At 33.2% G+C, this 15,254-nt stretch overlaps 1 protein-coding gene across 5 annotated transcripts in view; it reads right to left on the bottom strand.

Annotated features, from left to right (window-relative positions):
* The window catches only part of NEDD4 (NEDD4 E3 ubiquitin protein ligase), a 50,692-nt gene that overhangs the window by 9,032 nt on the left and 26,406 nt on the right, over window positions 1-15,254 (bottom strand). For 2 of the 5 annotated variants that reach the window (XM_085233641.1, XM_085233638.1), the window contains 16 exons: window positions 14,926-14,976; window positions 12,369-12,430; window positions 11,531-11,633; window positions 11,058-11,227; window positions 10,378-10,495; window positions 10,082-10,249; window positions 8,274-8,339; window positions 7,517-7,636; window positions 6,843-7,049; window positions 5,483-5,560; window positions 5,172-5,226; window positions 5,027-5,085; window positions 4,155-4,220; window positions 1,846-2,075; window positions 1,078-1,199; window positions 920-990 (listed from right to left, as the gene is read on the bottom strand). In XM_085233641.1, the coding sequence (XP_085089767.1) occupies window positions 920-990; window positions 1,078-1,199; window positions 1,846-2,075; window positions 4,155-4,220; window positions 5,027-5,085; window positions 5,172-5,226; window positions 5,483-5,560; window positions 6,843-7,049; window positions 7,517-7,636; window positions 8,274-8,339; window positions 10,082-10,249; window positions 10,378-10,495; window positions 11,058-11,227; window positions 11,531-11,633; window positions 12,369-12,430; window positions 14,926-14,976 (1,746 nt within the window). The other 3 variants (XM_085233639.1, XR_014885792.1, XM_085233640.1) reach the window with 3 other exon arrangements.

Below are 15,254 nucleotides of genomic sequence, written 5' to 3'. Positions count from 1 at the left end.
CAACCTGCTATTTCAGAATAGTAAATACGAAATAAAGTTGTCACATCTCCAGCTAAAAATGGCTCTGTTGCAGCTCAGTGAATTCCACAGTCTCAAATAGTCTGTATTGGGTATGTAGGCTCTACAACTGTAAAGAACTACAAAGACTTCTGAAACTGAAGACTCAGCATTCTCAGGACTAGAAATCATATGTATCAACACTGCAATAGGACATCACAGCATGTTCTGAAGTTATGTGTTTTAGACAGTCTCTCATCTCTGTTTTTATTTTCCCTTTATCATCAGACAAGACTTCAGAAACTTAGGACATGAAAATTAAGATATACAGTATTTAAAAAAAAAAAAGGACAAGACAAAAACTATCCTATTACTCAGAAGCACATAATAACTACATTCAGAATTCTCATGAGACAAAAGAAACAGTAATAAATTAGAGACTGAACAAAAATCATTCTGCCCAAAACCACTCCGGGTAATATCCATTATGAGGGAAATTAACTAAAATTACAAAAGATTGTTTTTTCTCTAAAAATACTATGCTTTATTATTAACTACCATTTTCAGTCTCTGGGAATACAGGTAATATGTTACTTTTTAACAATTAAAATGCACAAACAAACATAAGAAACAGGTTGACATGGAGATTTCAAAGCTGCTAATGTTTATGTTTATTTTAAGTAACTTTCTGTCTGAAATATTTTCAGAAACATCACCGAACTTAGTCAACTTTTTTGTCAACTCATTTAGGCTGGAGTCTGTCTTTCATTGAAAGTTTCAATTCCTGTACAACTCAGTCTCAAGAACATGTATCCTAAAAGTTCCCCAAATTAAGCATTTTTTATCTCCACAATGCCACTAATTACAAATATGAAAAATTTAACATGAAATGGTAATATACACGATAAAGTAAATTACATACCACAGACTCCATATCATGAAGTGTTATTGGCTTTTGGAGCATCATCTTGTAGAAAGGACGAATGAAAAATGCTTGAAAGGAGAACAAATATATTGAACAGAAGGTAACTCAAAATATGCACAATATCAATCCAAGTATTGTATTAAGTAAATACCAACCATCCAAAAGTTTGCCATGGTAAACAGCCATTCCAGCTACTCGACCTATAAACTTGAAATAAGAGAGATGATCTTCATTGCACAGTCCAGAGTTTGGGTTGATCTGCAGAGTATAATTATCTCTGAAGCGGAGGGGAGCAGAAGGAAAGAAACAAAAACACAATTAAAAAAAAAAATTGGAACAGTTCAGCACTCATAGATCTGAAAGACATCACTGATTAAATCAGGTATAACTTTTCTTTAACTTCATGAAAAGTAATATTTGGATTAGTAAATTACTAATCCAAAATTAAATAATACTCAATACAATATACTATTAAATAATAGAAGATTCTATTAGCCTAGCAGAAATAACACTACAAATTATCATTGTAAGCTACAGATACACCACATAGAAGTGCTTAACTCCTATTAAAGTAGTTTGAATTATTTTCTCAGCATTATCTCTTAAATACTGCCTCTTTGTTCTGAAAGTAGTAGATGGCTGCAGACGTACGTTTGTGCAAACAAAGATGAAAAGACCTACTGCTGAAGAAAACAAAAAGGCAGGTTTTCTTTCCCCAGTACACTTCTGCAAAAATAGTATACACAGGATATTTCAGTTGTTATCAATTAAACCCTCCAATATGGTTTAGGAGGGAGGAGAAAGAAGGAAGGAAGAAAAAAAGAAAAAAGAAATTAAACTAATTCTATTTTTAAAGTATGTAGGAGAGATACAATGGATCTGCCTTCCCTCGTACTCAAATCTTCTGGAACTATATTACTTACGTAGCTGAATATTCGAACAATCCATAGTAAGGATTAAACATCTCCTTAGAGAGAAGGAAGAACCATTCCCTGGCCACTCCTCCATAGTCTAAACCTTTTTCACCATCAAATTCAATCCAAAGTCTTGCTTTAAGGAAATCTGCTCTCTTCACAGCTATAATTCTTCTGTAAGAATCTTCAAGGATTGTTGTGCGATGAATTTTCATTTCAAATCTGTTTGGAATATCACTCTAAAAAATGACAAAGAAGAGGAAAACAGATTAATGGAACAAATAACAGTTCTGTAAACAGACAAAAGCAAATCCTCGTCTTCAATAATATGGAAACACACGACTGACAAGAGGTTCTATTTACACAAGATTCAATCATCATGGAAAGCTTCAGATAAAGTTTTATTGATGTAGAATCCCAAGAAAATCATGTTAAAATAAATCCTTATTAATAATAGCATATGCTCAGTTCTGCATGCACTAACGTATGGGAATTTTTAATTCATCATATTCTAAGTTTGACTGGAAAAAAGAAACAAAAAACCACCACCATAACACCTCAGTTTATAAATAAAATTATTTTATTTTATTTTTCCCTGATTGATTTCACTTTCAATATATAATTCAGTACTTTAATTGTAAGGGGTGGTATAGATGACAAACAAGCATTCCTAAAATATTTAAATAAAAATCAACTGACTTAAAATTTGAAAACAAATCACAAGGTTCCTACTATATATATATATATATATGAAAGTATTTAAATTAAAAAATATTCAAAGAGATGATGCTGCTGAGGTTTCAGAGATAAAACATTGCTTACGTACTAAAATCACTATATGAGAACAAAGTATTTTCTTGATTTCACTTTTTTTTTTCAGCCACTTCACTTAAGCAACAACTGCAGGCAAAATTGAGAAATTCAGTGAAAACAGAAACAGGAAGTTTCAATCCATTCTGTACAATGACTAGATTATGATGATGCAATGAAACTCAATATAGTTCAAATTTTAAAGTTCTATGTATACTACATAGAACTAATGAATTTTTGAATGCAGAAATGCTTAACTGAAGGTCAAATAAAGGAATTTGTCTTTAAATGTAATGCCTATATATAGGCATACATATATATACATCTCCATCCAACAACAGCTTGATCCAAGCTGCAAACAAAAAAATAACTGGGGTGAGTGCATTATCTGTCATTTCCCAAAATAATGTTCAGTACTAGATATCAAATTTACATAGCATCTGAAATATCCAGGTCTATTTCATCATTTCAGAAAGCTAAGAAGCATTTTAAAATAAAATTCTATTTTTAGTTGTAAATCACTTTTACAGAAAAAACGTTCAAGCAATTACAGAATCTAAAACCAAATTTAGATGATTAAAAAAAAAAAGGTCTACAACAGTTCAATCTCAATTTAAATCAATCCATTACCCTAATTATCATTTGCATAGCTGTCAACATTTAAAAGGCAATGGTTAAAGTATGTTTTAAAATCTGCGTATTTCTTAAATTGCTCTGGTTATACTGGATACATGAGCAGTCTATCACTTCTCAGGTAGAGATAATGACATTAGAACAAACAGTAAGCCTGTTGACTATGAAAATAAGAGGCGTATGTAATTATGTAAGATGTACACATCAGTTCAAAGTGCATAGGTTTTAGAAAGGCTAGAGATAAATTTGCAAGGTAAAAGGTGAAATAAAGGTGTCAACTAAAAGTCAACCATTATGTAAAACATTGCCAAGACACCAAATTTAATGGCAGTTATCCACAGATGTTTTCTTATAAGAATAACCAGATGGTAAGTGTTATAAATACAACAGTCACTGCCAGCTCAAACTACAGTTTGCAAATCAGATTTATAAACTTAACATTTTAAGGCTATAACAATTTGTTACAGTCATCTAGTCTGATCAGATTTCTATCTCAACAGTTTAAAATCTTTTTTGAGAATTCCTCCTTCCATATTCTGATTTCCAAAAACTATTCCATGCTATGACAATGATTTTCAATCTTTTCTGTTTACACCCTACCTCAAGGTTGAGTTTTTAACCTTTTAAAATTTCTGCTTTCTAATTAGACTGCTTTCAGTTTCATGGCTCATAGTCACAAACCCTACTGTTAGATCAAATGGCAATTGTAATCAAGTTAATCAAGCTGCTGCTTCACAAATGTATGTGTAATCAGACAGTCCTACATTCTCTAAGCAGGTCAGAGAAATACAAATTCTCTTCCCTTTAACCCATGCTTCCTTTGTTTAGGGGCATGCATTCCTTAATCTTGTGCTGGGTTGCTGCTGATTACTAACCTGTTTCTTCAGTTTCTTTCTGAAGAACTCATACTTCCGCTTATAGTCCCTGGAGTAAGGCACAGCCTTTGGAAAAACAAACAAGCAAAACCCAAAACCAACAACTGAAAACATGTTCTAGGTATTCTAACAATTAATGTAAGAAACCAGTCCATATTTGTGAAACATATACTTTGAAGTTCTGAGAAAACAAGAACACTTTTTTTTTTTTTAACTAAGTATCAACAATATTTTCAATTTATGAGTATATGGATAGCTCAAAAAATCTGAAAATTACTGCTTTGTTCAAAACATTTGTACTGATCAGAATTTACCCCACACAGAATTTATCCCACACTTTACTATTAACTGATGCAACTGACTAAAATCACCGACTGGTCAAGATAAAAGTGACGAAAATGTCTTTGATGACTTACACAGTGTTTAGTCTTTCCATGCTCTATCATGAGAAACCTGGCTACAAACACCTCTATTTTCCATGGACAGAGAAGGTTGTTTACATATGTGGGCTATTAATAAACACAGATATCAGTTGAACACTAAAACCCATTCTATAATTATAATGTGTACCATCTTTGCAATTAGTCCTGGTAATTTTGCACTTCAGATAAAGTATCAAGGCCAGATCATTATTTTTCACTTAGAAATGAATTTCATTCCCTTTATAGACATTTTCTTTTGGAACTGATTTTTATTTCTGGTATTTAAAGACCACTTCCAGAGAAAATCTAATAAGCCTTTAAAGAAATAAGTATGCCTTGTTCAAATATCTTCAAAGTTTCATCTTGTAGACATGATAAATGATGAGAGCTTGTTTGGATTCTATCAATCACACTCTAGAATAACATATAGAGCTATAAGGAAAAGCTTACTGGTCCAGTTATTGCCACATTCTGCAGTCGAGGATCCTCCCATTGTGTTTTCTTGGTATCTGCAAGGTATTTCATAATTATTTCCCTTAACTTAGACAACAGTAGTGAAATGATGAGTGGTGAGAAAATGTTACATTGTACATACTGTGGTTTATGAAGAATATTCTTCCATCTGTGTGTGTTCTTTCTTCCCACCCTGGCTGTAAGAAGGAGATACTTAATTTATAATCACACAGTTTGCATAGAACACAAGGTCATCAGCAGTTGTAGGGATTGTTGCCTGCTCCTCCCATCTACTCTTAACTCTGGAATTCAAAATTTAGTTTGTTGTTGTTGTTATTTGAAAAACTGTGTTTTTTAAAGCAGCAGGCTGCATTTTTTTCATGTACAAATTTAGATAGTGGCAGTTCAAATTAAATTGTTATACCTGAAAAACAAGTAAAATTATATACTTACTGGTAATGGCCCTAGATCTACTGGATCTAGGGAAGTCTTTCTCCTCAGATGAGCAGGAATTTTCAGTCTTGGATCTTCCTTTGAAAACAAAACAGTCAGCATGTTAAAATTGTTTTGAGGGCTTGTTTCGTTTTGCTTTGCTTCGATTTTCTTTTCCTCTTTGTTACTGACCATGTAAAAAGCATGCCTAGTACCAACAAGATAATTGTTGCGTAGTCTACAGTTAGGCAGTTCCTTGAGGATCATCAGTCTTTCAGTACTTTACAATCATCCTCTTTTAATCAAATTTATTTAAATCCTCTACTTTTCTATGTGTATACACACACACAAATCCTTCACTTAAATCAGTATTGGTATAATTGAGTAAATCTTACCACATGGTTTCTGGAACACCTGGTTTTATTTATTTATTTATTTATTATTATTATTATTATTATTATTATTATTTTTAAGTTTAGGGTTTCTTGTTTTGGATTTGGATTGTTTTTTTTTTGTTTGTTTTGGTTTGGTTTTTTTCAGGGAGAAATGGAGAAAATATACTTATGTTAAATGATCCCTTTCCATGATTCCAAAGAAATTAAAATTCATTTGGAATCATTTTCATATATTCTCTACATTTCCCTTTCACCTAGCAGTAATACTGACCTACCCTTCAAACACTTAAGTCCATCTATTAGGAGAGGCTGGTGATAAGCAGTACCACTCAGCAGAATCAGAGCTGAACACTCTCATCCATACTGTAGCTACACCTGGCCTGCTCCAGGAATTCATAGCAATTTGCATTGTGCACTGTAGGATGTGAAAGACTCAAGGTAATGGATTTCTTGTTGGAAGATAGGATTACAAAACTGACCTCTGTTAACAGTGCATATAAGCTATTACAGTTCTACAGTTTTAACAGCAACATTATTTAGGAGATGCTCTACACTTGCAAAACTGATTCCCATACACAGCATTTTCCTCCTAAGTTAAACTTTCAAGTGATAATACAGTTTGTAAAATTCATGAGATTCTACTCAGGAAAGATATTTTAAGTTACTCAATTTTTTGTTTTTTTTTAAAATCATATATGTTCCTTAACAGACATGACACAGCTATCTTGCTTGAATAAATGCGTCACAATACCTTCCCTACTGACAATAAATCACACATTCACATTTGTAGTTGTATTTTCCCTCTTGTGTGTGTGAGGTGAGAGAGTTGTTAGGTTTTTCCTTGTTTGTTTGTTTTGTTTTTAGGAAATAAAGATGCCAGTAATGAAATGTTGAGACTGAAGAAATCTATGCAAGTTTGCTGAAAGCAGGAAAGCCTTGACTTGAGATAAACTAGAACTTCAGTCCATGAAAGCAGCTATCATTACCCATGTTGTAGTTTTGGTATTGTGGTCAATAAAGAATGGTCTCCCGTTAGGTGCATGCCGAACTTCCCAGCCTTTAGGGAGAAATCCTTGCTCCATTTCAGGCTGCTGATTAGAAGACTGTTGTGATGAATCACCTGATGTTGCTTGTGGCTGTCTCGCTATAGAAGTATTTTGTGCAGTTGGCAACTGACCTGCTTCCATAGCAATCTACAGGAAAAAAAAAAAAAAAAAAAGGAACAAAAAGAACAAAAAGAACACTAATAAAGAATGTCTGTAGAACAATGTATTTTATCTTAAAATTAAGGTACTAATATTTCTTGATTCATGAAAGCATGAAGTTTCATAAAGCAAATGCCAAACAGTAGACAGGTTTGTTTATCAACAACGTGACTAACAATCACAGATTAGGCTACCAAAGTTGAAAGATGTTTTTCAGGCTTCCCCAACAGCTATCACATTACAGAAGGCTTTCCTGATACATTAATGGTAGAGTGACTTACCATAAATACTGCTGTTACTAACTCCAGTTGCACTCCCTCAGATTTTTGTGATTTGTTATCAGGTTATGCCTCTCACATGTTTTATTTCAAAGAGATCTCTAAACTCAACTCCTATTATGTGAGGTGTTTAAAGGGTTATATGAATGAAAACAATAATTAGAATGCAGAAAGTACCTGTACAACTGGTTTTATCCAAGTAGTAGTTCTTGAATTGTGATCTATGTAATATGACCTCCCTTTTTCATCTTGTCTTTCTTCCCAGCCTGGCGGTAATCCAGATGAAGTAGGCAGTAACTAAATATTAATGATAACAGAAGAAAAAACAGTTAAGAAAACTATGAAACTGACTATGAAAAGGCTTTCCCCTGCCAAATTTAAAAAATAGTGATTAACAAGATCTACGATTTTCCATGGTCTGGAAAATTAGAAAAGTAGTGTTTAAATCCTTACTGAAGTATCAACTGACAGAATTATTTTATTTATTTACTTTTAATTTAAGCTTCTCATCCAAAAGGATTAAAAAGACTAGTTTATGTATCTGCTTTAGACTTGGCTGATCTAGCCTAGTACTTCTGGCTAGGAACTCATAATTTTGCAGCACCACCATGAAAATGTAACATAAGGACAGCGGTATAGCCTTTATTATAAAAGTAAATGATTTTAAAAATGGTATTTCATGGGAGAATCATTTCCCTCTGTAAACTCTATCTATGCATTAAGTAATGTTAACCTGAAAACACAAAGTTGGAAGATGGAAGCTTAACAACTGAACTTCAGTCTTGCTAGACTCTCATAACTGCAACATTATCAGGAGAGCTGCCTGGAGACCACTATACGTAATTAAAATGTTCTACATCCTTCAACTTCTGTGCTACACAAGCCTCTGATCAGTACAAATATTTCGAACTAATGTTTTTGGATGATGACATACCACTGGATGTGCAGGCTGCTCTTCAACTCTGTATGTTTGCAGACTACCTCTTCTGCTGGAATGGTTCTTGAAGTAGCAGAGAAGAATGGCATATCAATTATTATTGCAGCTTTAATGACAACAACAAACTGTAAACTATGATTATCACACTTTAAATTGTTACAATTTTCATCTCGAAAATGTCATTTGTTTTGAAAGGACCTTTTAAAAAAATTTTTGTAAACCTACTGTAACTTCAAAAAAAATTAATAAGAGACTTGAAAAAGTTCTGAAAACCCTAACAATAGGTATTTTGGCATTTAAAACATCAGTTACTTGCAACCAGTTACATTACAATTGAATTTACAATATAGAACTCATCACATTATTTTGTCAGTGGACTACAGCCTATGACACAGAGTCAACACAAGTTTTCAGAGAGTTTAAATAAGACATGAAAAACTGAGATAATAGCTTTCCAAAAGAGGTGGTTCAATTACTACAGTTTGTATAAGCACCCATATTTCTGCCTAGAACTACTTCTTATATCTCACCCACTACAATTAAGCAGCTGTATTTCATCCTCCTCCAGAAGTTTCAAGATTACTTGTTCTCTATATACCCATGTACCCTCTTAGAATATTTCAGAGAACTCTTAGAATATTTCAGAGAAAACAACTGATTTTGTGTTTTGTTTTGTTTTATTGTTTGTTTGGTTTTTTTTTGATTGGTGGTGGTGAAGGGATGCAAGACTGTTGTTCTAGCTGGCTGTTACAAATAACATGAACATCTGTTTCCTCCTTTACATAAGCTACCCACCAAGCAAACAGAAATAATGGTTTTCTTGACATCCATAGGATGCTGAATATGTAAGTCTTGTGGCTCTCACTTTACTATTTCCAGAAACACTTCAGATGTCTTTATAAAATCTTATAAAAACACAAGGAATTTACCTTTAAGTCACATTTGGAATGGCAACTTCAGCATCACAAAAGTTGATAATTCCATTTAAATACTGACATCTTATGCATCACATGGACTGGGTCACCTCTGCAGGCCTTCCTCAATGGATAGCGGATTTCTCAAGTCATATATTTATACATATCAGTTTACAAGGCCATTTGTGAAGGTCAGGTTTCACAAGACAGCTAAGCTTATTTAATTGCTTGCTGCCACCAAAAAGACTCACTCATTGCTGTGTACTCCTGCTGTTTTTCCCTTGCTAGTATAGCATTTTTCAGACAACCTAGGGTGCTCTTTTAACTTGCTAAAACAGCAGAAAACAGTGTTGAGGAGAAAAAGCAGATAGTTTTCAGCTGGGCTAGTCAGCTGAATAGACTTGCAGGAAATTAGACAAATTTCATAACTGGTGCAAGATTTCAGAACTGTATGAGTGAAGCCTCCTTTTTGTTGCTATGTAGTCATCAAGTTTACTCAGCCCGAATCATAGAACCTTATCCCAATATTTGCAATGAAAAATGAGTTATCTTTAAACTTGTCCTAACGGAAGAAGTTACCAGTATGGAACTATTTCTCTAAAAAGAAACATTTAGGATGATTACAAACAGCCTTCTTCATCTGCACTTCTCAGCACTACTCAGATCAGCACGATGCTGGAATAGAAGGTAGATTTAGATTCTGAAAAATAGTTAACACAAGCCTCAGGTTCAGGCAGAAATTCCTGTTCTAGATAAGTAAAGTGGGGAATAATAAAATGTTTGCTTGTATAGTAAAATTACTCTTAAATTCTCAACACCTGAGATGAAATTAAAACAGTTGATACAAAGAATTTATTAATACAATTTTAACAATGAGAAAAAGTAACTTACAGTGTAGGCTGCTGACTGGCCAGTAGCTGAACTTCCAGAGGTGGTAAGTCTGGTATTCAGCTCTTCTGCAAGATGAGTCTGTATATCACAACTGTTCTGTGGTAGAGGTATTTGAGGGTTCTCATTGCTATACAAAGTTGCCTCATCTTCAGTTATAATTTCCCAGCTCTTTAAAAAGAAAGAAAGAAAAAATATTTCAAATTAAGTAGGTTTAATTTCTAAATACTTAAAATAAGCTTCTTGACTAGAGGTGAAAGTCTACGTGCATTCCAGAAATATTTACATATGTTTTTTACCTCAGGAGAATCTCTGCTGTCTAGATTTTCTGTATCTTCTGATATCTGCCGCCGATGAGTGAACGCATGGTGGGCCTCCATCTGCATGTTACCAATATCTGCTACAGCTACATTGTCCCTATTGAAAAAAAAAATCATCCATATTAATGTTTTACCTTTCAACAACAAAAAATACACTTTACAGTTGTTTTGGATGGAGAAAGTGATGCAGTTGTGAGCTATACAATTAATGTGAACTGTTCTGAACAGGAAGCATCAGTAAAATTAAATAACCAGATAGCATTTCAAGTATTATTTTTTGAATTCATATGCTAAGGAACAAGATTTGTAGTCTAAAAAAGAAAAAGAAACAACAAAACACCAAGGTAAATATAATCATTGCTGGGAAGGAAGAAACAGTCTTAGAGCTGAAAAATAATCTCCGCTGTATTACTATATCATCTCTTACAACTACAAGCAGTTTCAATTTGAACATAAGCTTCCAGATAGTAGGAAGGATGTTTTGTAGTTAAATGGACCACTAGTCAATGACCAAGACACATGGGCTTGAATGTTCAGATGTGGAAAAGTCTCAGATCTAACTCTCAAGGTATGGATTTTCTAGTTCTTCCCACCTTCAGTGCAACTAGAGAAAATTGAAAACTAATGTAAGGCTCGAATCTTCTAGCCAAAAGACATACTGAGCAGTTGGTCTTTTCCACTGTGTTCTTCTGAATTCGTGATTGACATAATAGGTCCTGCCAAGGATGTCTTGTCTTTCTTCCCAGCCTGAAGGCAGTGGAGGAGATTCCTGCTGCTGCTGTTGTGGCTGGTTAGAAGCATCCGGTTGGTCCAATAAAATCCACCCAGGCTAAGAGACACAATATTAACTGCTTTTAATTTGCATTATCAAAGTGAAAAAGTATCCCAAATTATTAAATCATCATCTTTTTAAGGTACAGTTCTACTATATCTTAAACCACTAAGATTGGCTGTCAGTTTTGTTGTAGTTCTTAAGAAACGAGAGGACAAATTTCTGTATGAATCACTTTACTCTCAGCAAGACATAAGCAATCAGATCTGTTTGTTTCTAAAAATATTTGGTTACTATCCTTAATAGCTGAATACAAATGTTTGCTAGGTTTCTCAGCAAAAAAAAAAAAAATTTTCCCACCTCCAATTCCTCAGCCTGTTCTGTGGTTTCTTCTTCAGATCCATTGCTTTTAGGTAAGTAAGTCATCTTTAATCTAAGGTGACCTTTAACTCTTGATTTATGGCTGTAGAGGAGAAAAAGTGTTCTTACAATGCACTTGTGACGCTGTTACAAAATTCAAAGCTAAATAAGTCCAGCTGGAGGATTATTTTGAATCTTCTCTACATAAACTTTACTCTTTACAGTTTCAATTAACCAAGTTCTATAATGGTATCAGCTTTAAGACTTGGGAACTCACCCCAAAGTGCTAAAAATCTAAAATCAAGTGATGTAAAATTCTTCAAATTACCTTTTCTGCTAACAACATGGCTGAAAAAGATCTATATAACCCATATCTAGAAAGCATTATCTGAAAAAACACTGCCATGTATTTTATGAATTTTATCTCCATTGCTGATCTAGGTTAAAAAAATCTAAATTTAAAAACAAATACAAAATGTGCAACACTAAAATCAATACCGAAGTGCTCCGTATTTTATAATTGCTTGTTTTCTTAACAGGACTTTAACATGTGAGCAGCTTTTCAGTTTAAGCTTTGTTATGTAATTGAAGTCATATGAAAGTTTATGAGAGGCAAACAACAGACATCTTTTAAAGGAAGGGAAGAAACAATTTCAATTTGAAAAAGAATTTAAACAAATGCTGACTTTAGCAGAACCACAAACATTTTGCTCCACTGAAATTCAAGTTTCTGTGATGAAAACATGAAAGTGTAGACAATATTTATGTACATACAAGAATTTACATAATTGCATTGTTTGGATATGAAAGTTAGAATTTATATGTGGTATTTACTAACCTTCTTGGATGAAGAACAAAATCCCTAAAGGTATATGGTCTCTCCATACTTGGATGTTCTGTCTGGAATAAGAGAAGCTTTTTCAAGAAGTCTGTATCACTGAACATTTGTTGTTTAGGAAAATTATCAGAAATTTGAAATCAGTTTTTTAAAGTCTGTGTAACTTCTTGCATTTGAATTGCGTGTTCAGTTAAAGCTCTGGCAATCAAAGCCAACTTTTATTGTAGGAATAAAGTTAATTCTCCAGTTCAAGGAAAAAAAAAAGAACAATGAATCTTTTCAGTGTGTAAAACATACATACACACATTACAGTTTCTAAAACACTGGCATAGGGAAAAGAAACTGTTTAGCCTGAAATTGGTCGTTTCTCAATTTACGCATTCAGAAGATCTGCCATAACTTTTTTTTTCCCCTGCTTTGGTATTTTTCAAATATTCTTATGCAGAACTGATGCAAAAAGCTTTGGGATTTGGCAAAAATGAAAATCTTAAAAAACAAAAACAAAAACAGAAATCCATTCTTGAGAACATCTCTTCTGATTCATGAAAGTGAAGTTGCTCAACAGAAAGAAGCACAGAAAAAAACAGACATGATTTTATATTTATAAATATATATCCTGGGTACAGCAATAGAAATATACATGTAGGACCATTACAGAAAAAAATATATATTTTTTCTGGTTAACAAATCCAGCTGCTGTTTTGCAATTCCTACAAAAACAGTTAATTTCTTACAGTACTGTGTGTCTAGGAATATTTGGAAATCCCTTTTTTCAAGTCAAAATGGATTTTGCTTTCTCAGCTGTTTGTGAATTCTGGGATCTAACTCTAGGCTCTTGTTAATACATTTTAACCATTTCCAAAAGTACTGTACAAGCGAAAAAAAATTGCACTTGTTTGTAGAATTTTTAATTAAGAAAAAAATGTCAGATTATGCAATTCCATAATGGTATTAAAAAAAAAAAAAAAGTCTAAAAAATGTCAATATTTGATTGGGAAGAAGCCAAAAATTCCAGGACATAAGGTTAGCCACTATTACATTAAAGATTTCGGAGTTTTTTGGTTTTTTTTTAAAGGCCTCTGGCTTTGTCATTCAATCTTGCTGAATATCTACTGTACTGAATCTCAGAAAGAAAAATGCTATCTTATATACCAGACATTGCAGTGTAAGTATTAAAATAAATACCTCTCTGAAAGTAAAATGGAATTAAGTTTTTTTTTTTTTTTTTTTTCTTGTATCCCTGCCCAACATAACACAGTAAAAGGCTGTGGAAAGACATGAGAGGAAAGAAAAGAAAAAGTAGAAAATATGTTTTGTAATTGTGCTTCTTATTTTTCAAAAACAACAACTGCTTTGGATTCAGTACCAGGTTAGCCTTTGATTAATTAATTTTGGTTTTGGATATGTTTACTGTCTTACTGTAGAGAGGAGTTAACCTCTTCATGTGCCCATGACTACCAGCCCTTCTTAGTTATAAGCAGTCTGCATTCACACAGTATCAGGGAAAACAAGATGGGAACCAAAACTACATGCAATAATGAATTTATAATATAAACTGATTTCATTTATCCCCCCCACCCACCAAAAAAAAATATTTATCAAAGATATATATGCTTTTGTAAATGAAAGATTGTTTTAATAACAACAAAAATCCACTTATGTTTGGGCCAATGAAGCACAGTAGATTTAGATGGCAAAAACAAGTAATTGGGAACCATGAAGATGAAACAAAGGGGACAGGGCAACACTGAATTTTGATTAAGGTAAGAAAATGAATGTGAAAATACCCAAGTCAGACTATACAGTTCTGGCTAAAGGTAATGCAGCTAAAGGTGATGCTGCTGCCCAGCTTCCCAGTGGGCAGGAAGAGACAGCTTTCTCTGGAGGGACATTACAGCTACTTGTCCCTGAGCAGGGTGCTGAGACCACAAATCCTGCCTACAGCAGGAAGCAGGACAGGTCTGTTACTACTCTCTAACATTTTGAAATTAAAAAAAAAAAAAAAAAAAAAAAAAAAAAAAAAAAAAAAAAAAAAAAAAAAAAAAAAAAAAAGGCAGAAAGGCTTACTTATTTCAGTGTTCTTGGTGATCTTCCCTGAAAACTAACAATGGGCCTTGCAGAAGGAATGCAAAAATGTACAGAACAAGGCTAGTTCTGTTTTCCACTTATTTTCTTGTGCACTTATTTGTGGGAATAAGAACTAATAGAAGTAAATTTACGTAACACTCAAAACAACAAAAAATACTTTAAATAAAATATTAAGAAATATGAAAATTATCATCTCTTCTTGTCTTTGAGACAGCTTAAAATCTTTCCTTTTTGTTTTTGAAAAAACTACAAGCACTTCTAACTCTTATAGCAGCAGAAATCAATACCTAGAGACATGTTAAACTATTTTTTTTTTATAAACACCAGCAGTAATCAAAAACACAACAGGAGAATTTGATCACTTACATCATCGGTACGGTTTACTTCTTTAGGTGACTAAAACAGTTCCTTACAGAATCCCTTTTCTTTTTCACATTGTTAATACAAAACAAAAGAACAAAATACCAACCGGTAACTGATAAAGGGGAATATCCACTTGCCCAAGAAAATCATCTCGAGTCTAGAAAAAACACGAATGAAAAGCACAAAAAATTTAAAGTCACAGTGTTTTAGAAACAATGCTTCAAACCCCTGATAAGACAGTAAAGCTTTTTAAGATCCTCAAAACAGAGCTGAAGCACAGACAAGGAAACTTTCCGCACAGAACAAGGTCTGACTGACATGGTACCTGAGTCTTGGACAGTCTTGTCTTCCTCAAAATAAATGGCATTTGACAGAGCTATGGGATTTTTAAAATTATTATTATTTAAAATCAAATGGACTACTGCCAAGCAAACA

Source organism: Meleagris gallopavo, chromosome 12 (assembly GCF_905368555.1).
Source record: "Meleagris gallopavo chromosome 12, MGAL_WU_HG_1.1, whole genome shotgun sequence".
NCBI lineage: Eukaryota > Metazoa > Chordata > Aves > Galliformes > Phasianidae > Meleagris > Meleagris gallopavo.
The sequence above is the reverse complement of the archived record's forward strand: the minus strand, read 5'-3'. Positions and strand labels throughout refer to the sequence as shown.